General features: G+C 33.9%; 1 protein-coding gene across 3 annotated transcripts in view; it reads left to right on the forward strand.

The window, feature by feature from the left end:
* Nucleotides 1-26,383, forward strand: part of FGF12 (fibroblast growth factor 12) — a 521,626-nt gene extending 495,243 nt beyond the window's left edge. For all 3 annotated transcript variants that reach the window (XM_011381478.2, XM_011381469.2, XM_011381458.2), the window contains 2 exons: nucleotides 4,084-4,282; nucleotides 24,633-26,383. In XM_011381478.2, coding sequence (XP_011379780.1) covers nucleotides 4,084-4,282; nucleotides 24,633-24,751 — 318 coding nt within the window. In that variant the 3' untranslated portion in view covers nucleotides 24,752-26,383. The remainder of the gene's footprint in view (nucleotides 1-4,083; nucleotides 4,283-24,632) is intronic.
* The last annotated feature ends 258 nt before the right edge of the window (nucleotides 26,384-26,641 follow it).

The raw sequence follows: 26,641 nt of genomic DNA on the forward strand, positions 1-26,641 counted from the left end.
CCTGCCTCTCTCCATTACATTAGATTTATTGTCACTCAACATATTTTAAATAACTTCAGAACCTCATCTGACCATATATATGATTGTCCAAGTCTTTGCCAAAAGCTTTAAATGATTTTTTAAAAGTGTGTGTATGTGTGTGTGTGCACATGTGTGTGTAATATGTTTTAGCTATAGTAGGAACAATGTATTAGGATAAAGCTTAACATTTGGCATAGGGTCCTTGAATGCTGGAGGAGATATGTACATCTATGACAAAAACACAGAACTGTCTAGTTATGTGACTGATTGTAGTTTCTTGCTATAAGAGAAAAACTTAAGATTAATAATGAGTTGGAGTTTTTGTAAATTTACAACATGCTTTCATATTCATCATCTTATTTTCCTTGAAATAACTCGATGTACAGTTGAAAATGTGAGATTCAAAGAAGTTCAGTAACCTTACCTAAAGTCCTACAGCTAACATGTATGGCTGCAGAAACAAAACTCTGATTTTTCTTATTCCAGGTTTAGGACTCTTGACTTCTTTACAGAAAAAGAGTGATGATAGCAAATATATTGTCAATTCCTTGATGCCCAACTTCATGTTGAAACTGAGTCAGTATTGTAAAGGCTGCATTTAGAATGATTGTCAATGCAGGCTCAGTGTTCTTAAGGTTTTCCTCCCCATTTCTATGAGGCTGCATGTGCCTCACAGAAATGCCTGTACTGACTTCCTGCCACTTTTTCCTCCTGAAATGTTTTACCCTGGCCAGGTATTATTGTTTGGCTCATTTCTGAATTCTTACTCTGCACAGCCCCTTTGCAATGATTTGGGATACTCCACATATCTGTTTCATTTCTGATTACGACCTGGATGTTGTCTGTGTCTGAGATCACCATTTGCCAACTTAGAAGTTCAAGGCCCACTCCTTACCTAATGCTATTCCTGGCTCATACTCCCAGAACTTCAGCCCAATATCCGGGACTTTTGCTATTCCAGGAGTAGACTTTAAATAATTGTGAAACTAAGTAGAAACCTAGGGGTTCATTATTTATTAAATGAAAGTGTTATTCTCATGTATAGAAGACGACATAGTAATTGTACCTGGTAGGTGTTGTTTTTATGGTGGCTTGCCTCAAATCAACAGTTTGGCATCCAAAGCAGGTTTGGCTATGCAGTAGGAAAGCAATGTGTGTCACTGGGAAAGTACCGAGTCAGCAGCCAGGAACCCAGGGTCTGGATCTGCCTATAGCTCTCAGAAAAATTATTTCACTATCATGGACTTCAATTACTTTGTTAAGTAAAGGCACTAAATTGAATTATCACTAAACAGCTTTGTATCTATCTTTAAATTTTCATGTTTCTGTGAAGTATACTTATAAGTAAATAGGCTGCATCACATATTTGATCATATGTATTTATATACAATTCCTTCCCCCATATAAACTCCTATTATGAGGTCTGAAATCTAGTTTGCAGAATTTGTTCATTGAACTCTCAAGAGTCCCTTACCATCTAGGGTTCATTAGTGTTGAGCTAAACCTAGAAACATAAACTTTGGGGTTATTTTGATTGGTGTGTTTTAAATTTTATACACACACACACACACACACACACACATACATATATACATATAAAATAAATTCTGTACTAAATTTTTAGCATTTTCTGTATCTTTTAACCTAGTCGTATCTTTTAACCTAGTCCTAGAAGAAAACCAGAATTTAAAATTATCTCATGAAATGAATCTGAATCACATTGATTCTTCTAATATGTAGTGATTAAATTCTGTCCTAGTAATATTGAGACAAGGTCACAGACGAGCCCATTTTCCAGCGAATGGGATTATCATTTACTCCTTTGTTGCCAAACAAAGAATTGACAATACTTTCCTTTCTCCTCACTTTACCCAGTCACTTTATTTCTCAGATTCCTTCTTTTTATTGAGCCACAATTCACATACCATTAAATTTACATTTTTAAAGCATGTGCTTCATTGGTTTTTCCCACAAAGTGCAAACATCTCTACTATCTAATCCCAGAATACCTTCATCTTTCCAAAAAAGCAGTTACTCTCCATTTACCCACTCCACACCCCCCCCCGCCCCCAAGCCCTTGGCGACATTTACCCACTAATCTATTTTTGTCTTAGATTTGCCTATTCTGAATATTTCAAATAAATGAAATAATAAATGGCTTGTTGTGCCTGGCTTTGTTCATTTAGCATAATGTTTTTGAAGTCCAGCCATATTGCACCGTGAATCAGTATTCTATTCTTTTTTATATTATATTTAATAATATCCTCTTGTATGGATATACCACAATTTATTTGGCCATTGATCCATTGATAGATGTTTGAATTGTTTTCACATTAGGCATATTGTTGCTCTGAACATTTCTGCACAAGTTTCTGTGTCGATATATGTTTTTATTTTTATGGTTATATACCTAGAAATAGAATTGCCAGACCATGTGGTAACTGCATGTTTAACCTCTTGTGGAACTGCCAAACTATTTTCCACAGCTGCTTCATTATTTACATTCCTACCAGCAATGTATGAGGTCTCATTTTCTCCATATTCTCACCAACACGTTTTTATTGTCCATCTTTTCTATTATAGCCATCATAGTTGATGTAAAATGGTCTTGCATAGTTGCTTGTTTCTCTGATTCTTAAAGCCACTACATTTACTTAAAACTGAGAGTATTCTATGGTATCGTATTTAGCATCCATATAATAATAATCATTATTATCAAAACTATTATTATTTAATATCTACACTCAGTTTTCCATTCCCCTACCCATTTTATAGTCTCATTTTCTTGGTCTGTAATTTTAGAACAATTTATAATCCATAGAGCCCCTTAAGCAGTATCTGAAAGCCTTCATGAGTCCCCATAGATGCATCACTGTAGCTCTCTGCAAATGAAGCCAAGGAATTAGGGCGTTTCACCTACTAGGATGTGGTTCCCACCAGCTTCAGTCTCACATATTCTTCAGTAACTTAACTCTAGTTGTAACCACATTAAATCATCGGGACCTTGCATTTGAAAGGGTTACAAGGAGGAGATACTTCCAATGCATAATGACCAAGGTAGTGAATACTGTGAGTATATTTGATACGTAGGATTCTTATTTACTGTTGCTGAAGAAAATGCTATTACCTTTGTTTTTCTTCTGCTTGTCTTTGAAGGGGTGGAATTTCTTCTTTCTGTGAAATACATTTTGTTTATTTGATCTGTTAGGATTTGATTTTATTGTGTTTATTACAAAATCTCATCATAAATCATTAAAGACTCAGGCAGAAAAGGTGAGCTTGAGTGGCAGTGATTGTGAAGCAATAAATGTGAGTTCTGGCATTGATGCAGTAATTTTTTGGTGTAACTGACTTAATCGCATAACCTTTTGGTTGTTTCACTAGTCAAATGATGGAGTTGAAGTAAAGGATTTTAAAGGTTTCATCTTAAATTAAAACTCTTTGTTTCACTGAAGATCATACAATGCAATAGTAATATGTTTTCTGCTTATTATTCTTGGGTATCTTTACCTGAGATTTTGATTACTAAGTAAACAAGAAAAGTGTTTCCAAGAGATTAAAGGAAAAGTTAGCGACATTAGCCACGAGAGAGTATTCTGGTGATTTAATGGAACAAACTTTGGCTGTGTAATAGATTTTTATACACCTAGAATAGTCCCTTCAAAAACATCTGGTTAGCCTGTGTATGCTGTGGTTGTATTTGATTTTGATTCCCTGGGATACATTTTACATGCTAAGGGCCACAAAATGTGCAATGGTTAGTCTCTTAAATTTACAAAACGTTGTACTGGGATCGGAGCTTGAACCTGGTCACAGTTTTGATATTAGCCCAATGAGTGACTCCAGCCTGAGCAGTTGGTTTCTGTAGGGTAAAGGCTATTTAGAAAGGAAATATTATTTCTTCATTTTGCATGATGAATCTTTATAAGCAAGGGCTTAGAAATTACGTGCAGTTGCTTCTCATTCGTTCTTAACAGAGTACCTGTATTTCAGATTCATTGGATTTAAGCATTTGCTGATTCATTTTAAAATCCTTTCTCTTTTGTATCTTTTGTTCTGCAGGATGTTTTTACTCCAGAATGCAAATTTAAGGAATCTGTGTTTGAGAACTACTATGTGATCTATTCTTCCACACTGTACCGTCAGCAAGAATCAGGCCGAGCATGGTTTCTGGGACTCAATAAAGAAGGTCAAATTATGAAGGGAAACAGGGTGAAGAAAACCAAGCCTTCATCGCATTTTGTACCAAAACCTATTGAAGGTATGAAATGAACTTTTGTTTTTAGACCCTGATCAGTGTGTTTATGCCAGTTCTATTCCTTATCTCCTCAGTAAAGTTTGCTTAGAATGCAACATATCAGAACAAAGATTCAGAAAACACAATAGTATCTCTTAATATATATAAAAAATAAACTTATATTACAAATACTTGGCACTTTGAAAAGACTGATTAAATATCGAAAGTTAGAAAATTCCTGAAAGTAGAAAAGCAGTGGTTATTACCACTTGGATTATAATTTCCTTCCTTTTTGAACACAATAATTTAATTTCTCAGGCTACACACTTGAAAAAACAATAATAGTATTATAGTGCTTTACAGTTTCAAAAGCCTTTTAGAAATATATTTACGTCTTTGTCAGAACATCTAACAATATAATGTATTAATTTTTCTTTGTATTTTTAAGGAAAGAAAATAGTATGCTATACTGTGATCAATAAATATTTATTTATAGCATTAAATTTTATCCTCAGTTAAGCTTATAACCTCCCCTCCTTTCATTATTTAATATCATTATATTTAATTAACATTTAATACATGACTTATTTCAAATTGAGTAGTAGAATAAATAATTTTATGCTGAGGAAACCCATTTTTGGCAACTTCTTTCTTAAATAGGATGAGGATATATAATTGGTGTGACCACATTTACTGCATTCAGACAGGTTTTTTAATATAGGCTTAGAAAGCAGCAATGGTCTGGACATGTACTTAACACACAATCCTTCTCTAAATGTCACATGTTATAATCACTTAAAACATTAGTTTAGCCTCCGCATCTGAGGAAATGAGAAAATTGAGGCAGTGCATTATAATGCATTATGCATTTTATTTTTGTACAATTAATGGACATTTGGCCATGTCCAAAGTGTCACAAAGACATTTGGTCCATGCTAAAAGGACATTGATATTTGGTCCTGTCCAAAATGTCCATAGAGACATTTGGTCAATGTCAACCCATCTACCTTACGCCATGCACCATCACTAGCTGGGCTACCAAGGCAAGGAGGAGTTGTTATTGGTAATACAGCCACAACACAGTTATTGGAGCAATAAAACATGATAGTGTTTTTTATATGTAAACCGTGGAAACCAAAAGTCTAAATAAACGTTATGGGCTAATCTGAACCCAGAGATGTTTTCTAAGCATGGACATTTTGGACAAGACCAAATATCAGGGACCGTTTGGCATGAACCAAATATGCTTGTGGACATTTTGGACAGGATCAAAGATCAAATACCTTTTAGCATTGACCAAATGTTTCCATAGATGTTTTGATTATACTATAATATTATATAATATACAATATATGGATATATATTTTATGAATATACATTTTATATATATATAATGCTATTCCTGCCTCCTAAATATCTACAAGGTGTGGTCAAGTTAACCAGTATAAGGACCCATTGCCTGATGCAGTGAAAGTAACAGAAAACATTTGTTAAATCAATACCATGTTAAAAGCACTGGGCAGAGAGTGTGATATTCAAAGCTCCTAGTTTCTCTCAAGTTTCCCTTCACTCCCTGTGCTTTTAACCACACAAAACTGATTTTTTTTCCTGCAATTTATTTTCACTGATTTGGGCCCCCATGTACTTTTTTTTCTGTCCTCTCCTCCCTACAATTCCATCTACTTATGTGCCTCGAAATGCCTATCAGTCTTTATAAAAAATTAATTTAAGAGTCAGTACTTCTGTGAGAGCCTTCCTGACCTTCTTCAAGTGGAAGTAAGCGTTCTGTCACCTTACTGTATACATGTCTCTTCCCTAGAAATTACCACATTGTATTAAATTCATGTGTTTGCCATTCCTTCTCTTCTTATCCATGGTTAGCTCACTTATTAAATGAACAGAACATGTTTTATTTTCTCATATCTCCTTGTGTCTTGTACAATATCTGGCATATCACAGAGATATTCAATAATCAGTTGTCAAATAAGTAACTGAACACATGAATAAACAAATGAAAGATTAGATAAGTAGAAAGACAAAGAACTGCATGCTCCAGGGAACTTTATAATATTCTTAGAGATATGTAACATTTACTGTAAAGTAAAAAGTGATCTATTACACATTGCAGGAAATGCTGCGGGGATTAGGGATATAGCGCTCACTTCCGCCGAAAGAAAGATATCATTGACAAGACTATATTTAAACGTACCTTCAGGCCTCAGCCTAGTTCAGGCTATTTGAAATGAGAAGTGAGGATTTGGCAGGGCATTGTGAGGAACGGCAGGAAAGTGCCTGCTCGTAGGGTTAAGCAGAGGGTGCCCAAGAAATAGATATTTTCTGTGAAAAAAATATATTGATTTTAAAAATGCTGTTTTTAATAAATTTTGCTTTCAACTATTGCATCATTTTTATTTGTGCACTTAAGTTGATTTTTTATTTGGTTGTTATAAACATGGTATACGCTCATTGACAACCTTTGCAAAATTCAGGAAAATATAAAGGAAAAGGAGAATATCTTTGTGTTTTATTCATTCCTTTTATGCATAATAATATTTTATGCTGCTTTCATATTCTTTCCAGAACTATTTTCATTCTACATTTATTGCTAGATTTCAGTACCAATGTAGAAAGAGATAACTAGACATTTGTAGTTGTGTAAGTTAAATTAGGTTTGTTTCATATAACAGAAAACCTATGGCAAGAGCAGCTTAATCATACAAAGTTCTATTCTCTCACAAACCAAATCTAGATTCCAGCTGTCCAGGGCTATTACTATGTCTTTCCAATTGCTAGGGACCTTGACTGTGTCCAGCTTTCCGTGCCTCTCCCACTAGTGTGTTGTACAACTGTGCATTGTACTGTCAGCACAATCACACACAACATCCCTGGATATGCCCTTATCCCCCTGACCCAACCAGCTTCCTCTTTCCAGTCAGAGGGCAGGGGAAGGGACAAGAAGATCAAGGCAAAAGCTTGTGCCTGTGTTCTCTTCAAGATGGTCTGCATTAGCTGCTATATGATATCTACATCCTACTGACCACAACCCAGTTAGGTGGCCACATTTAGGTGCAGGGAAGACTAGGAATGTATGTAGTCTTTTTTCTGGATGGTTACATAACAAATAAATATTCAGTTATTTGGGGAGAATAATGGGAGAATGGTATTGAGACAACTAACAGCCTCTGCTTCAGCCTGCCATCATCTTAACTTTAGAATAGCTCTGATTTCCTCATTTTTTCATTGACAGCTTTTGGTCAATTGTTTGTTATTGTTTTTCTTATTTACTGATGCTTTAGGATGATTTTCCTTTTTTCCTGGGGGAAAAAAAAAAGGTCAATTTTAAATCAGATTTACTAATACTTGGATTTACTTCCAAGGTTCTTTGTCACTCTAGGTTATAGAAATGAAACCTAGGTGTGAAGAATGTAGAGTATGATTAGAATCACTTCCAAAAATGAGAAGAACTTATTTGGTTTCAGACCAAAAACCTTTTAATTCTGTAGAAATTTCTTTGTTTTTTTGTTTTTTGTTTTGTCTTAGAGAGCATTATTCACTCTTTTGAACAATATGAACTAACAGTTTTATAAATGCTTGCTTTGTACAGGTATTGTACTAAGCACTTCTCAATATTACTTCTTTTATTTTTCATTCCATTTCTACCAAGTAGGTTCTACTACTATCCCCATTTTACAAATGTGGAAAATGAAACACAGAAACATTAAGTAATTTTTTCCCAAATCAAGCAGCTTGTAAGTGGCAGAACCAGAATTCAAACCTGTTTTAATCTTGAGTATACCTGCCCTTTAGAAATAAAAGTTCTTTTAGATTCATGGAGACCTGCATGCTCTTATATTTTATTGTACCTGATACATGTGAAATTGATTCATTGTCGTATGCCTTATCTGTTCTTTGATATCATTATTATAATACAAAAATGTGAACAATTACCCAATGATTCCCCATACAGCTGTTTTACACAATTAAATGATTTTTACAGGTTACCATTATCAAAGATATGTACACTTGAGGTTTTGTTAGGCATCATTCTCAGCAGAACTTGTTTCTCCCTGCTAGGATCCCTAAACTACTCTTGCTACCACTCTTATTACCACTATTACTAGTCTTAACTGCAATTTATACACAATTAATATACAATTTATCAATTTACCATTTTCTAGGCAGATTGCGTATGTTATCTTCGTTAAACCTCATAATAGCTCTTTATTATTTATCCTCATTTTATCAATGAGGAAACTAATATTTAAAATAATTAAGAAACCTATCTAATACCACAGGGCTAGATAAATATAAAACTGGAATTGCAATCTAGGAAGCTTTTTGCCAGTGCCCATGTACCTAACCCCTACACATAGTGCCCTTCAGTCTGAAACAAGCCTATGGATATGCAAATACTCAGAAAAATCACTGAGAGCAAAGCAGAGATGTTTTACCACTTTACAATTTGAAGAGTAAGTTAAGTTCTAAACCATGAAAAATTGAGACGGTATACATGTTATGATGACATAAATCCACATTGGTAGATTGACCAGATAGGATAGTTAGGAGAATAGCATGCTCAAACTAGACAAGAAAGAATTAAGAATACATTACTTCTTTTCTGATGAATTTTAACAGGCTTCATTTCCTACTTTGTAAAAGAAGAATTTGAACTGGATGATTCCTAAATTTCTTTGGCAATGACATTTCTATGGTAGTCTTTTTAAGCACTTTATTGGAAAACCATGTTCCTTCATGGAACCTAGCGTAGAATTTATGTATTAAAAGATTCTAAACACATTTCCCAAATTGAATTATTAAATAAATAAAGTACACATTTATGAGCTACTTCTGTAATGGGTGATTTGTGATTTTTTGGAGAAGAGTTAGAATGAAAGGCATTTTAGTGATAATACTTAGTTTTTGATAGTATTTTTCCCATAAATCAAATACAAAGCATATAACTAGCAGACACTTTAAGAAGATAAATAGAAAATTATAGCTTTATAAGAGGTTAGCCATATTAACCAGAAGAGTTGTCAGTTACTTTTGGTTTTTGAAGGAATTTTTGTTAACCGTTAAGCCCACCACTAGTATTGTTTCAGAGTCCAGTACCACAGACAATAAATGTCCCTTCTTTGTGAAGAGAATGGCCCCTTTATGGAGGAAAACCAGAATAGTTTCTCCCTTCCCCCAAATAGCTCTGCCTGTTTTGCAGTCCTGCTGGTGATACAATTTTGAATGTCAGGATTCCCAAAATTAAGCTCTGCCAATTTGAGGATCTTTCAGTCCTACACTGATTACATGATAATACAGTAATTATCCACCAGCCCCTTTCTCTGTACAGCTTCACTCTCCATCCTGTGTTTAGAACATAGAAGATGTTAATGAGGGGTTGCAAGGGCATCTGTTCAGACAGATGGGTAGTCTTGGTGTTTAAACTCATTACTGTATGCATTGCACATAAACCTCCACTTACATGGGTCTCCTCCCTGGGAATTTAAGACAACAGTACAGCCTTCACAATTCCCAGTTTTGCCCTTTTAGAGCATTGTTCACACCACAGATAAGTAACTCCCCCTATTTAAATTGTCTTGGTGGTGACTTCCCCCTTTAACTTTAGATAAAGCAACCAAATACTCATTGACAAAGAACAAGAATCATCTCCTCCTTATCTCCTCCTTCCTCCTTCGAGAAGCTCATTACTTAGCTCCTGCAGGTGGTTGGGTATTCAGAATTTAGTTCTTTCCTGAAAAGAATGTGTGCACTTTCCAAAGATTTAAGCTTCAAGAACTTACTCCTGGAGAAAGAAATATGTTTCCAAAGAAAAATTAGTATCAATTGAGAACCATTGCTACAGAATTATTAAACTTGGAATAAAGGAACATTTACCCATTTCTACCAGTTTACTTTCTAGTGGGGAGATAGGACTAACACACACACACACACACACACACACACACACACACACACACACACACGTTAGAACTGTTGCTTTAAGCTAAGAGAACCTGATTTAAGTCCCAGTAATATAATGGAGATCAATGTTTCCCAAATATCTGTATCAGAATCATCCGAATTGTTCTTAAATGCTACAAATTTACAAATTCTTAGACCAAATCTCTAAAATGTTTTGATTGATTTATTTATGACCTAGGAATAAGCATGTTTAAAACCCTGTTCAAGTGATTATAATGGCAACCAGGTCCCACACTCAGTGTTCTAAACTGAATTTATTGTTTCTAGGCTCATTTTGTTCAAATCTGGACATAGGCAATTGTTTAGATTTATTCAAATTATTGTGATCAATATATTAGACTAAGCCTAACCAAATATAAGGTAAATTGTCACTTTGACATCATGGAATTAAATAGATTGAACATGTTACATTTTTACATTTTATATTCTATTAGGTTGGTTACATTTTAATAGTGGGTTGACTTACTATATGGCGTTAGTAGAGATAATGCCAATTATTTTATTAAATTGATCAAAGAGTAATTTTTTTGTGACAGAATAACCTAATAGAAATGACTTAATCATGGATGAATAAATGCCCAATTCTTCTGATAAAAGTTTTGCCAATGATTTTCTAAGTAATTTTGAGAAAATATTTACTTTCTTCAACCTCTATAAACTCTGAAGATATAGTCGGTAATAAATTTCATCGATTTCTTAGAAGTAATATGAAGATAAGACATTATAAGAAAGTTGGATTTTCAAATTTGTCACATCAGCGAAAAGTACCTTTTTCATTTTCCCTTGGCAATTGGACATTGTATCATTGTATTATGTACTGGAGAAATGCTGTAAGAGGTGGCATTGAATAAGGGATTAGAAGCAATGGAAACTGAATTTGGCGGAAAATAATAATCCCTACAAAAACTATGTAATAAGACACCAAAGAATAATGAATCAGGAATCCTGAGGTAAAGCTCCAGTTGAGAGGACACTAATGGCAAATTCATTTTGATATTTTTATTTCAGTTAACTGGAAAGATAATTAAGTGGTTTGTTTTCCAAACTCTTCTTTTGGATGCAACCATACTACACGACAAAAATAGAACGATGGAGCAAAAAAATAACTCTGATGCCCCTTTTTGTTTTAATTATGGAAGAAATAATAGCTGCATTTCTCCTCCATCTTTTTGAGTTTTGGAATCTCCACCAGTCTGTGACACCTTCTTTCCCCAAACCAGTATAACTCCTTTAAAGCAGTTTTTCCTTTGAATTTAGTCTTTAATAAAAACCCTCCTATCTGCTCGCCACATCTTCTCCTTCCGTATCTTTCTCTTTTACACACATATATCGCTTTTGATCTTCTTCTAAACAAAGATATAAATCTTTTTGTTCACAATGCTTCTTAACTCTTTGTAATATTTATGGCATACTGGGCACATTCCTTTGGTAACACATTGCTTCTGAACCAGCACTTAAAATCCTCCTACGGTTCCAAAGGGATTCCATGTGACATTAATTAAGGTGTGAAATTGCTTCATGTTAATTGCCCACACCCTTCCATGATCTGCTATTAAGATAATTAATTAAATATCTTTAATGGTACATTAACTAACAGCAATCTAACCTTTCTACTTCTTGAAAATTACAGAAGACCAGGGAAAATTCGATTAAATCGGTAGTAATAAAAATATTAGTGATATTTCATTCTTCTTTGATGAAAACTGATACAGGATGGGGATTCTTTATAGAGTGTTATTTATGAGTTTTATCAGAAACTGGAGTTATACTGCCTCCATTTATAAAACAGTATTTCTCAGCAACAACAGTTGCCCTCCACACAAGTTTGTCAACTCTCCATTACAGAGTAATATTGACACTCAGAGGCTTACACCTAGTTCTCCCTATAACTACCCAAACTCTCAAATTTTAAGCTATTTTCAAGAAACCAACAGTAATGTAAAAGTAATAATTAGTAGCAGTTGTGCTACTTTATATTCCATTTGCATGGCTCATTGTTATTTTCAACATGCTTCCATAACCAGAGCACCATTTGACAGTCACTAACACTTTGAGAGTATGCGCGTTAAGATTATCGTCCTGAGTTTACACATAGGAAACTGAGTTTAAGAGAAGTTAAATAACTCACCTAGGTCCATACAACTAGAAAAAGGCAAAACTATGGCCAAAATTGTTATCTTTATCAAGCACTGTCTAGCATACAGTATGCTGTTAGATGCGGATTGGCCATTGCAGTGTCACATAGGTCAATAGTGACTTGAGAAGAGTGATTTCAGTGGAGTAGTGAGGAGTAAGTCTAATTGAAGTGGATTCAAGTTATCACAGTAGGTAAATAAAAAAAGAAAGTAATATTAAATGCCAGTTTTGAAGAGTCCTGTTATAAAAGGGAAGTAGAGAAATGGAGAGAGAGTAAGCTGAAGAGAAACATGGTGGTTACATAGTGGGGTTTGTCTGCTTCAGCTATTGCAAGATATTTATAGGCTGATGGCAACAAGCAATGAGAAATAAAAATTGGTATTATAGGAGAAAGAATCACAGAATGACACTGAGTAGAGGGAATATGATCAAGTTTACAAGGGGCAAGTGGAAGGCTAGATTTAGGTAAGAACAGGAAAAGTTCAAGCATTGCAACAGGCAGGAAGCCAGGACATGAGTGAGCAGATGTGTGCAGTCTTGCATTCGTGGTGAAAATATGAAAGCGCTCTCTTCTGCTTCTCTTTTCTAAGTGAAATGCAAAGTAAGATAGTTTATTGATTAAAAGGGAAGGCAGAAGGAGGAAAGGCAGAGAGAGAGGGAGAAGGAGATGGAAAGAAAGAAAAGGGAAGGAAAGAAACAAAGAAATAAGGCAGACCTATTACTTGAGTCTGAGTAGGGTTTGGGGTACTGTTGGAAGTTTGAGGAGGAAAGAGAAGGTATGGAATAGTCACTTGGGAAGAAGAGAAGAGGGGATTGGCTAGAGAAATATAGTAGGATTCCAGGAAGTGCTGATCACGCTATCAGATTTGGGTCAAGATTTTGACTTGAGACCAGTGAGTAAAGTTTGTTTTTCTCCGGACACATTCAACTATGTTACTATAGGCTTAAAGCAGGAACCCAGGAGTTATTCAAACATGAATTTGAATGTCGATTCTCCCCTGTATCAGTGCACTACTTGAGCAAGCTACCCTTTTTATTCTTCACTTTCCTGAATTGCAAAAAGGACCAATAAACATATTTACCTTTTAAGGTCATTTAAAATAATCTTAGTTTATATAAAGTGCACATGTATGTGTTCAATTAATATTAGCTATGATTGTGAGGGTGATGGCTACTAAGGAGAGGAGTACCCATGGAATGGCATCTGGCCCCTGGTTTATTATAGTTATCTAATTTATAAATAACAACTCCTGAGATTTCACTTTTTTCAAACTTTGAAAAAGGCATTATATTAATTTAAGTTTTCCAAGAAAAATTTATAATAACAAATAAAAGCGATTGTTGAATGTTAAAAGTTGCAAACAGGGAACCTGAACTATGATAATGGCAAGGAATGCCTGCATATTCTGATAACTGCATTTGCAACACAGGTACCATTGAAAAGAATATAAGAATATTAAATGGAAAACCTGCCCTGGAAAGACCCATACCTAATCTTACACAGAGAGGATATATTTTATTTTTAACAAGACTTCAACGCTCAGATATATATTTGGTTTTTCTCTTCTCTAATGGCACAGTCTGGCATCTAAAAGTAAAGGAAAAATAAATAAATACAGCAAATACCAAATATTGTTACAAAGTTGGTAGCTTATGGTCTTTATACTTATGACCAAGTATAACATTTTATTTTTGATACCGGGACTGTAAAGCATGCTACAGAAATATGGCCAGTATATCTCAGGGAGCTGTGAAAATGACAGCTTTTGTTATGCTAAGTCATGAGGTGATTAGTGTCCACGCTACAGGTATGTTTGCACATTAAAGGGATAAACTGGGGATTTCTAATGAATGCTGTGTGTTAAAGTAATATATGATGAGAACTGTATTATTAAAAACCTTCACTTGTCCTTGTGTCTCCAAATGAGGAAGGATATTCTCTCATCAAATTTCTCCACTTCATTTTTTACTCTGAAAGCTAAAATCAGTCTCTCTAATTCAGTGTACTAGAGATCAAAAGGAAGGTCAAAATCTAAATGAAAGGAAACATCCAAAAGAAGAGGAGGAACAGAAGGTGAAGGAGGAAGAGGAAGGGAGAGAAGGGGAAGAAGAAGAAGGAAATGAAACATGTATTGGAATAGAGGAAAAAATAGGAAGAAAACTGATTTGAAGAAAGGTTTCTAAAGAACCAAGCAGAAATGCTTCCCTTCTCAGAACTTATCTCCTTTTACCAAAGACTATTATGATACCTCATACGTTAGAGAAACTATATTTATCTCAAAAATATCCTGTGGGGTGAAAAAAAGCGAAAGTATTTTTTCCCCTCCTTTAAAGAGGAAAGAGGGCAAGAAATGTGATCAAGGACAGACAACCCAGAAGGGCCAGATGAAAGAGTGGTGACACTGGCTGTTTATCATTCAGGTAAGGCATCATCAGGACACTGAACATTTTTGAAATTTGGATAGCAAAACTTCATTGGAGAATAGTGTAAAGTGAAATCTAAAACACAGTTAGAAATTAGTTCCATACCAAGTCCTAGCATTAAATCATGCCCACTGGAAAAAATATATCTGTATTAAAATATAGCCCACAAGGTCCTGAATGAAACATGGTTAGACAGTAACATCCCAAGTTGCCTAATTAGAAGATTTGTTTCCAGGTGTTAAATGGGCAGTGGCATTGAATTTGAGTTTCGGTGAAACGGGATTGGGGAGCTGGGAGGACAAAAAAGATAAGGAGTTAGATTGTTTGTTTGTTTGTTTTCACTTTATTCCCAGTCTGGAAAAGACTGCCCTTCCAAAACAAAGAACTAGACTATTAAACTTGCTCTCATTGCTGTAGTGGGCCAGAAATAGCATGGAACAGAAGGAATGAGAAGAAAATATTCCAGAAAAAGGATTTTAAAAAATTCTAGAGTTTTCTAAAGCAAAACAAATCTATTCCTTATGAAATAATAGCTTATTGTAACAGAACGTGATGGAAAAGCTCTTTTCTTAAGTATCATGGCACTTTGAATTCTGTACATCCAGAGACTCGGGTTCTTTGCAGTCCCTAATAAATTCCTGTTTATTTGGAAGAGAAAACCTTAATCTCGCATGGGATAGGAATGCTATGAGAATCACAATTTAAGAGTGGTAGAACTTACATTGCTGTTAAAGATCAGGACCTAAACAGTTCCCTAAATATTCTTCTTAAAGATTTCCCCAGATTTCTTAGTAGTATATAATTAGAAATTAATACTAGAACTCCAAATTCTAATCATAGTAGCTGTATAAAGTTGTGATTAATTTTTACTGTACAGTAAAATGTATGTGATTCTCACGTGGGATTAGTAATTCTTGATGTATCAATTTTTGTTTGTTTAGTCTTTCTAAGTGTTGAATTAAGTTCCCCAGAAAATAAAAGAGTAACCCTTCCCAACACATTAATTAGCTTGAACAAGTGAACACCATCTATTAATTGCAATCAAAATTATGGTATTTGGAGTATATTAGATATTGTCACAAGTAGATAAGCAGCAGGTCTCATACATAATGGTGCCTCAGCTAGGTTTGTTCCTAAAACCTTAAGATTGTATTCATAAGGCATCAGAACAACTCATGAAAATTTCAAAGGCTGCCAACCATTTCTTATGGGATCCATGCAGTAAGATTCAGTTTGACTGACTCTTCTTGACTAACCTGACTGGCTATATTCATGTCACGTAAACATAGTTAGACATTTTTCTAGATAAAGAGTTTGAGTAAATAGATTATTCCCTATACACTCATATTCTTGATGGACATATTATTAACTCTGCATCCACTATCAAACTGAAACTGATATGTATCATAATTATGGTTTAAATGGTCTGGCCAGGAATTCAGGAACTCTGACACAAATTAGCCCTGTCAGCCTTATCCCTCACCACCTCTCTGTTTTTCTTATACAACCAGGACTTCTTCTCTTCATCCTTATTCATTAGAACATCCGTCTCTCTAAATTCTCTGCATTCTTCAAAGCTAAATCAACATCGGCTAGCTATTTTTATATCCCGCTTCGCTTTTAACTCTCCGCCCTTTCTATCTTGCATTTTGCGTGTATGTCTGTGCTCTTGCTTAGCCTTGAGCTCCTTGAGGGCAGGAATCAAGGGGTCATGCTTGCAGTTGACAGAGAGTTGGGCAGATTGCCTGGCACAAAGTAAATATTCACCTGTTCATAAAGTGAACAAATTAATACTTGAACAAATTCATCTTTGGCTATTAGCAGAGTAATTAAAATTTGAGGAAAGAAAAGAAAATGAAAAGTCAATAATAGAATTAAAGTGATGTAATATTAGTTGAGCTAAATTGAAGAGTCAATACATGTTTTGTGAACCAGTTCATCCTATCAAAGGGATCCAACATACTGTTGACCAAAGTAAAGGTTTAGGTTATAACAAAGAATAAAAAGCATGTATTCGAGCAAAGGATTGCAATCCAGAAGGCACAGATTCAGTAGTGACCCAAATCGTGCTCTGGAGAGATCAAAGAAAGGAGGGATTTATAAAAGTAAAAACCACAAGTGTGGTTCACATTTAGGCCCTCTATGCGAATAAAAGATGTAGCTAGGTTAACAGGGATTGTTTATGTCCAATATGTAAATAAATAATGCAAAAACCACAAGGACTTTTCCCATTTACATTCTTAATGTAAATGAAGAATACTGCCTGGTGAAAGGATTGGCTCCTTTCAAAGTGAAGAATGTAGATGGTCTGGTTGTCATAGTGAGATGAAAGTGAAGTCCAGGATGTGGTTTCAGGGTTAGCGTAAAGGTCCAAAAGTTCATGAGTGAAACCTGAGTATGTTAAGCCTGAGTATGTTATAGCCTTCTGGCTTCATTTTGGTTCCCTTGACATAAATGACTCTATCTTGGTACTTACCATTCGCAACATTACTTTGTGCCAGGCAATCTGCCCAACTCTCTGTCAACTGCAAGCATGACCCCTTGATTCCTGCCCTCAAGGAGCTCAAGGCTAAATGACTCTATCTTGGTACTTACCATTCTTCTAAGGCTACATATGGAGGTCAGGTCCAACCAGGTCAGGAAGTTTTCTCACAGTCCTCCCCATCATATGGTAATTTATAGCTTTAGCTCTAACTAAGACACTCCTCTTCCAGAGAACAACAAACTCTTCTAAGACAGCACTGTCTAATGGAAGTATAACATGAGCTATATATGTAATTTAAAATTTTCTAGTGATTGCATTTTAAAAAATATGTGAAATAACTTTTTAAATATATTTAATTCAATATACCCAAAATATTATCATTTCAGTATATAATCAGTATAAAACATTACCACTGAGAAGTTTTATTCTTTCTGTGTGGTCTTTGAAATTTAGTGTTTATTTTACATTAACAGCACATCTATATTAGAACTATTTGCCACTTAAGTACTCAGTGACCACATATGGCTAAATGAATACTATATTAGGCAGTGCAGTCCAAAGATGTTCTCATTAGATTCTGCTATCCTATCCCCAAATTTATACCCCTTCATCTGAAGGGGTTATATCTCAACTCTCTCTTTCTGAGTACAGTCTTAAGACTAATATTATTGACTATTGGAGAATTGTTGGCTCTTCTCATGCAAATAGGACGTATCTGGTTTTAATAGTCATTTCTTTGTTTATAGCTTACACTCAGAGCATTTGTTTCTCTGTGCTTTTTTTAAAAAAAAATACATGTAACTATTATGTTGTATAAAATGTACACAACATAAAATTTACCATTTTAAGTGTACTTTTCAGTTCCATTAAGTACATTTACATTGTTGTGCAGCCGTTACTACCATCCATCTCCCAAAATATTTCATGTTTCCCAACTGAAACTCTGTACCCATTAAATATTGACTTCCTCTTCTCCCTTCCCCTAGCCTCTGGCCACCACCATTCTACTTTCAGTCTCTATGAATTTAAGTATTATATATATCTCACATAAATAGAATCATAAAATATTTGTCTTTTTTGTTCAGTTTATTTCACTTAGTATAAAGTCCTCAAGGTTCATCAATGCTTGTGTCAGAATTTCCTTCTTTTTTAAGGCTGAACAGTATTTCATTGTATGTATATATCACATTTTGTTTATTTATTCATCCTTTGATGGATGCTTTGGTTGCTGCCACATTTTGGCTGCTGTGAACATGGGTATGCAAATATCTGTTCATGTCCCTGCTTTCATTTTTGGGGGGGTATATAATCCAGAGGTAGAATTTCTGGATCATATGGTAATTTTGTTTAATTTTTGAATAATCACTATATTGTTTTCCGCAATGGCTGAATATTTTATATTCCTGCCAGCAATGTACAAAGATTCTAGTTTCTCCACATACTTGCCAATACTTGTTATTTTCTGATTTTTTTTTTTTTAATATAATAGCCATCCTTCATTTGTTTTCATTTCAATTTTTGGACTACATCAGGAATATTTGGTAGAGGTTAGGCCAACTTGGATCTTGATTAATATATAGGTATTATAACTTATATATGGTCTGATATAAGGCAATCATTTGTACATTTGTTTGATGAATGACTTCCTGCTTTTATTGAGAAATCTTGATTAAGCTTTTGAAACCACACATTCTCATTCTGTCTCTGCTATTGCTCACCATCTGACTTTAGGGAAGTTGCCTAGATTTTTTTTTTTTTTAAATGGGGGTAAGAATTTCTTACTTACTTTATTCACGGGGTTATTATAATTATCAAATGAGTTAATCAATTTAAAATGGCTTTTAAAACCCTAAAATAGGTTTATTTAAGGGATTATAGGTTCATTTAAGAGATTATCATTGTGGTTATTGTTTACATCATGGTGATTTTATTTTGGTTTACATTTATAATGCATTTTATTGAACACAGGCTTTCTGTTTGCTTCTTATATTTTGTTTCATCATCTTATTGTGTACCATTCAGAATAGCATAGTAGTAGAGTGTTAATAAAGCTGTCAACAGAATTATATTATTGAAGAAAAGTGTTTTGTCCTTTTTATTTTACTCTCTAACTGGATTATGCTCTTTTAATTACATTTTAGTTATAAAATTTGATTGAGATTCATACCCCTTGATTTGCCAGCTTCTTAAGTTAGAGTGTTACTGACATCCAAGAGCTTTAATTTTCATTGTTATAAATAACAATGAAAATTAAAGCTCAGGAAACTTAAATTTAAGCTTTTTTTTGACAAAACCAAAGATTTTGCTCTCTCTTCTTTGTATGTTTGTTTGTTGTATTTGCATGCAACTCCTTAGTTTGCTCTCTTTAAACAGTCAATACTTTCTGTAAACAAAAATACAGAAATTCGAATACCTATTTGATTTATTGAAGACAGTGATTTCAATAAACTGAACTAACATATATAAACTAGTTTTTTAAATCCTAACATTTTTACTCCATTTAATGGAAATATAGGCAAGTTTGTGATTGAGTTATCTTAGAAGAGCATGTAGCCCACTTTGGTATGGTGCTAGTGAGTTTCATCTTTTTGAAACTGAAACACTGAAAATTTTCAAACTCTGTGGGGTTTGATACCAGGATGGCCAGCAGGGTTAAGTTATTGGAAATATGATCTGCAATGGCAACTATAACGGTAACATTTTGTGTTGTCACAATGGAGACATAGCAAAAAAAAAGAGAGAGAGATAAAAGTTAAAAACAAACATCTTGAGTAAAATCTATGACATAAGAAAACTGAGAAAAATCTTGCAACGAATGTCTAGGGTTGAATCTATAACAAGAAAACTAAGAAAAAAATGCAGCTACAAAAATTATAAAAATATATTCTTTAGTGGAAATTAGAAAGTAACATTCTTCAGTTACCTCCAACTTGAAGTTTAAGAAATTTGCAGGTCAAAATCTTTTGTGGTTTTTTTTTCTTTAAATTATTTTTTTCACTCTTTGAGTCTCTGATTTAGCAGTCTGTAGCCAAGCCTGGGGATGTGTTTTCACAGCTGATTAGGTAACAGAGCAGGAAAAAATGCTTTATATCATTATATGAATAGATTTTCAACTGAATCACTTCTTTACTTCTTCCAAGTTCCCCTGTGCACTAACCAGTTATAAATAAATGGCTGTATTTTGCACATATAAATATATGCTTTTATTTTGGAGAATTTAACACTATCCATAACAGAAATACAGGTAAGAAACATTAGTCTTGAGGAACTTCAGGATTCCAATAGTTTCTTCCATAAGTATTTTCTGTCTTTTGTAAATGAAAGGCAAAAATTTCAATTACCTAGTGTCACCATCTGAAAAATACAGGATTGGTTCTTTCTGAACTAGTTTTCTCCGTGCACTTTGTTACTTAGGCCAAAGGCAGTTAGTCTTTTATGGATATTGTAGAAATGACTCAGTGCAATAATTCAAATATTTTAAAATCTCATTTAAAAATTATATATATATATGATCATATGATTTTTATCCTTTATTTTGTTAATTTGATGTTTCTCATTGATTGATTTATGTATGTTGAACCACCCTTGTGTCCATAAAATGAACCCCACTTGATCGTGATGTATTATTTTTTAATGTATTGTATTCAATTTGCTAGTATTTTGTTAACAATTTTTGCATCTATTCATCGAAGATATTTCTGCAATTTTTTTGTGTGTGTATTGCCCTTGCTAAGTTTTAGTGTCAGGGTAATATTGACCACAATAGATGCAGAAAAAGCATTTGACAAGATATAACATCAATTTATAATTAAAACAAATAAATAGGTACAGAAAGAAAGTACCTCAACATAATAAAAGCCACATATGACAGCTAATATAATACTCAATGGTGAAAAACTGAAAGCTTTTCCTTTAACATCAGGAACAAGACAAGCATGCTCACTCTGACCATTGTTATTCAACATAGTACTGAAAGTCCTAGCCAGAGCAGTCATGCAGGATAAAGAAATAAAAGGCATACAAATTGGGAATGAAGAAGTAAAACTATCACTTTTGCAGATGGCATTATTCTTTGTAGAGAAAACATTGAAGACTCCACCAAAAAAAAAAAAAAAAAACCTATTAGAAATAAACAAACAAAGAAATACAGTAAAGTTTCAGGATACAAAACCTATGTACAAAAATCCATTGCCTTCCTATATAATAACAATGAAATTTCAGAAAAAGAAATTAAAAGAAAAATTTAATTTGCAATTGCAACAAAAAGAATTAAATGCCTAGTAATAAACTCAACAAATGATGTGAAGGACCTATATATGTTGAAAACTATAAGAAATAAACCTACATATACACAGTGAAATAATTTTCAACAAAGAGCCAAAAACATACAATGAAAAAAAGAAAATCTCTTCAATAAATGATGCAAGAGAAAATTGGAAAGTCACATGCAAAATAACAAACTAGACCGCTCTTTGACAACATACACAAAAATAAACTCAAAATGAATCAAATACCTTAATATAACCTGAAACAATAAAATACACAGACGAACACATAGATACTAAATTTATGGACCTTTGTTTCAGAGAGGATTTTATGAATTTGACCTAAAGGCAAGAGAAGAAAAGCAAAAATAAATAAATGGGGCTACATCAAACTAAAAAGATTCTGCAGAGCAAATGAAACCATCAACAAAACAAAAAAAATAAGCAACCAAATGGGAGGAGATATTTGTAAACATAATCTCTGATAAGGGGCTAATATCCAAAATATGTAAAGAACTAATACAACTTTACCACAAAAAGACAAACACTCCAATTTAAAAATGGGCAGAAGACCTGAACAGACACTTCTCCCTAGAGGACATACAAATGGCCAACAGATATATGAAAAGCTCAGCTTCACTAGCTATAAGGGAAATACAAATCAAAACCACTAAGAGATACCACCTCACATCTGTTAGAATGGCTATTTTCAACAAAACAAAAAATAACAAGCGTTAGAGAGGATGTGGAGACAAAGGAACTCTCGTACATTGCTGGTGGGAATATAAATTGGTGTAGCCATTATGGAAAAGTGTGGAGGTTCCTCAAAAAAATTAAGAATAGAGCTACCACATAACCCAGCAATCCCTCTTCTGCCTATCTACGTGAAAAACTGAAAACATTTATTTATAAAGATATATGTATCCCTATGTTCATTGTAGCATATATTATATGGAAACAATCTAAGTGTCCTTTGATAGATGATTGAATAAAGAAGAGGCACATACATATACACATACATATATAGTATTCCATTATGTATATGTGTGTGTATATATACAATGGAATACTATTCAGCCATAAAAAAAAAGATGAAATTCTGCCATTTGTGACAACATGGATGGATTTTGAGAGTATCATGCTAAGCGAAATAAGTCAGATGGAAAAGGACAAGAACTATATGATTTCATTCATATGTCGGATATAAAACAGAAAACAACAAATAATGAACAAAGAAAACAAGCAAACATATAGACACAAACAGTGTAGAGGTCACCAAAGGGGAAAGGGAGTGGGGGGAGGTTAAGAGGTTACAGGGAGGTCAAATATGTATGACAGAAGGAGACTAGACTTTGGGTGGTGAGCACGTAATGAAATGTATAGATGATGTACTATAGAATTGTACACTTGAAACTTATATAATCTCATTAATGAATGTCACCCCAATAAAAATATATATGTATAATAATTTTAAGTCATATACTTAACAAACATATTTTGTTTATATAATTTTTACTACCCAAAGAGTGGTTTAGTTTTCACCAGCATCAGCATCCCCTGAGAGCTTATTAAAAATGCAAAACTTTAAGCCTTTTGAATCAGAATCTGCATTTTAACAATGTCCCTAGGTGATTCATAAGCATATTAACATTTAAAAAGCTCTACTACTGAGTGTGTTGGAAGAAAACTGTTTCCTCATCACTGAACTAGTCCAAGGAGAATCTTACTTGTATCTTCTCTCTTAATCTAGTGTTGAATTTAGAATACCTTCAGCCAGAATACTTTATCACTATGTTCTCTGAAATGTGTTATTCAGAATTCTCATGAAGAGATAAGCTCTTTCATTTCCTTAGTCTTTGGATACTTATTATAGGCCAGACACTTCATCCTCATAAAAATGTTATTTTTCAATTATGAAAATGTGTCCAAGTTGACAAAGCTATAAAGTGACCGAGTAATCATGTGGACCCAGCAGTGTGGCTCCTGAATTGGTACTCTTAACCATCATACGACATCTGTTCAGTCACAGCCATACTCAAGTCTGTAGTACCAGAGCAAAGCCCAAGGGAAGAAGCTATTTGATTGGAAATATTCAGATTACCAAGGCATTGTGGTGGTGGTGGTTCAATAGATGGAGGTACTTAACTGTTTGTTCCTAAGTCACAGATGAAAATAATTTCAGATATTTAAGTGAAATATTTCACGTACTTGTCTACAGTCACATTTACCTATCACACAACATTATACTGAATCTATATTAATGTATTCAATATGCTGATAGATCCTATCTTATGAGAACTATGAATTGAAAAACATTGTTCTTTTTATACAATAACCTAGCAAGAGCCATGATAATTTACAGATGACTGAGCTTCAGAGCCAGACAGAACAATAGAGGAGAAAATGAACTGTTTATATAGATGTAAACTGAAATCACACGGTTGCATAGTCACTTTTCCTATTGATGAATAGCTAAGAAGCCATGCACTGTGTGTATTACCTTAGGTGAAGGAAATCTGGAGTAATTGGAAAAGTTATGGGATTTTTTTTTCCTTTTCTCTGACTTCTCTCCCATTATCATTTTTTATGTAAGATGCCCTGAAAATTGACAATAACATTTCAATTTAACATAATAATGTAATATTTATTACAGTGGAGCATGTATATAAGGATTTTGTATATAAGGACTTTTTTCCTATCCAAAGTAGATTGCAGACTAAGGACTAAATATAAAATATTGATTTCCATCCTTTAAATGTTATATCCTTAATGTCTCCTCTAACTCTAGATGAAAATCCTGTTATATAGGTTAGTAGACAGTAAAAACTCGAGCCTTATCTATAAAAGAACAGAAGTGTCTCATATGTCTCATACACTGATATGTCTACAGTTCAAGAAGACTTAAAAGGTTGGAAGAAGACTATGTGTGTCTACTAAATATATTATTAAGTTAAAATTTGTTTTTACAGTGAGGAGAAGAGATCGTGATGAGAATAAGGAGTATTATAAAATATGATTTGAGATATTTATTGAGACCAAATTTATGGCTCCTATTATAACAAGTAATTATTGTGATTTTGCTTTCCAGTATGTATGTACAGAGAGCCATCACTACATGAAATTGGAGAAAAACAAGGGCGTTCGAGGAAAAGCTCTGGAACACCAACCATGAATGGAGGCAAAGTCGTGAATCAAGATTCAACATAGCTGAGAACCCTTCCCTTCGTCTTTCTCTCATCCCTTCCCTCCATCCCACCCCCCCACCCCATTTCCTTCCAATAAATCTACCCAAGGAGAGAAAAATAAAATGGCAACACAGGACCTAGTGGCTATGATTCTGCACTCAAAATCTTTCTTTGTGTAGGACAAGACAATTGAACCAAAGCTTGCCTGTTGCAATGTGGTAGAAAACTCAGATGCACAAAGATTAGCACACATATAAGCAATGGGAAAAATAAATGAAGACTCCACACACATTAAAGTAAACTGTGCTGTTATTAATAGAAGGCTAATTGTAATAAAGACATAACTAATAAAGATGATATAAGGTTATTACCTTAAAAAGGTTTTGGAGAAAGGAACTTACAAATTGATGTAATGCCCTAAATATCTTGAAGTCTGGATGATGCTGTGATGTGTGCTTTGTTTTGATTTTGCATTTTCTTTGGGCATTTGGAATTGACACATAATTACATCCCGTTTCCTGGATTTTTTTTAACCATGATATTGAACATGTATGAATTATAGGTTGTTCTAATGCTGCTAAGGTATGTAGCCAGGAATCACTTACCATCAAGAAAAGTTTAAAAATTGATTCTTAAAGTTTTTATTAAGATTTTTTTAGTTGAGAAATAGTCTTGTGTTGAATCTAATGGCATTAGCTGATTTCATTCCTTCATAGAATTTCAGATTCTCCTAAAAGCATATCATATTTTTATCAAAGGTATTAATCTAGAATCTTATTTTTAGTAATTTAGAAAAAAAATCTTTTTTCTAAGGCTGAAGTAACTTTTGGGAATTATTTGTTAATAGCATGCTCTGGCAGTGATGTACAAGTACATGCTCTTGCTATTTGGTCTGACTTCTAATTTATGGACACCTTTGAGGGTATAGGTAGGTGTATATCTAGCTGTCTTAGAGAGTTTTGTACCATCTCTTGCAGCAGGAAAGAAGGAAGAGGGTTTTACGTAAGTAAGTACATCCTGGGAAATTTGTCAAAGCAAATTGCATTTACCTTTATAATTTACAAGGGTTTTATGTATACAGCATTTTCCAAACTCTGCCATGATATTAGGAGGCATAGCTGTGAAATTCCTAACCTACTGTCTTATAAAGCAGGTGGCTCGTTTGTTGCTATCAATCCTCATTTGTAAGTCTATGTGGCAATAAGTGTGTCTCCTAGAACACAGAGGAGTCCTTGTAATAGAGTGAATTTTCCAGTGGCATAGAGAAACAATATGGAATTAACAGCTATAGTTCCAACAGACAGGGTTGTATGAGCAGCTTAAAATAGTCAAAAAAAAAAAAAACCAAAAAGCAAAAAACAATGTAAGACTAGGCAAATGCACAGTTAGAAATACTAAAATATTAGGAAAATATTAGGGAAGAAATGAACATTACACAATTGTCTTGGAAAAAAATATATCTACTTAGTCCTACAAATCAGGAATGGTATAGAGACATCCAAATTAAAACAACAAAAAAAGAATGTTAAAAAATGTATGCAGATTTATGGATATTATCAATGAGATGACTTAGCATGTTACTTCTCCTATAACTCTACTGTCCAGCATGTATTGTTCCAAATATGACTCCCTAAAATATATACACTTTGCAGAAGCTCTAGGTCCTTACTTCAATGACCTCGTCATTGGTTACTATATTCTTTCAAGGTCACTGTAGTTTCTCTCACTCTACACAATCATTATTCTCCAATAGTGGTTTGTGTACTTCACCAAGTATTCTATTTATGTTATCAGGACGTTAACAGAAAATGAAATGGAAGAATTTGCCTAATCAGTTGCAAAAAAAGAAAAGTTATGTTCTTAGGTAAGGATTTTGAACACACATTTGCAAGAAATATTTGTTTAACTAAAA

The sequence above is a fragment of the Pteropus vampyrus genome, unplaced genomic scaffold, assembly GCF_000151845.1.
Source record: "Pteropus vampyrus isolate Shadow unplaced genomic scaffold, Pvam_2.0 Scaffold14, whole genome shotgun sequence".
Lineage (NCBI taxonomy): Eukaryota > Metazoa > Chordata > Mammalia > Chiroptera > Pteropodidae > Pteropus > Pteropus vampyrus.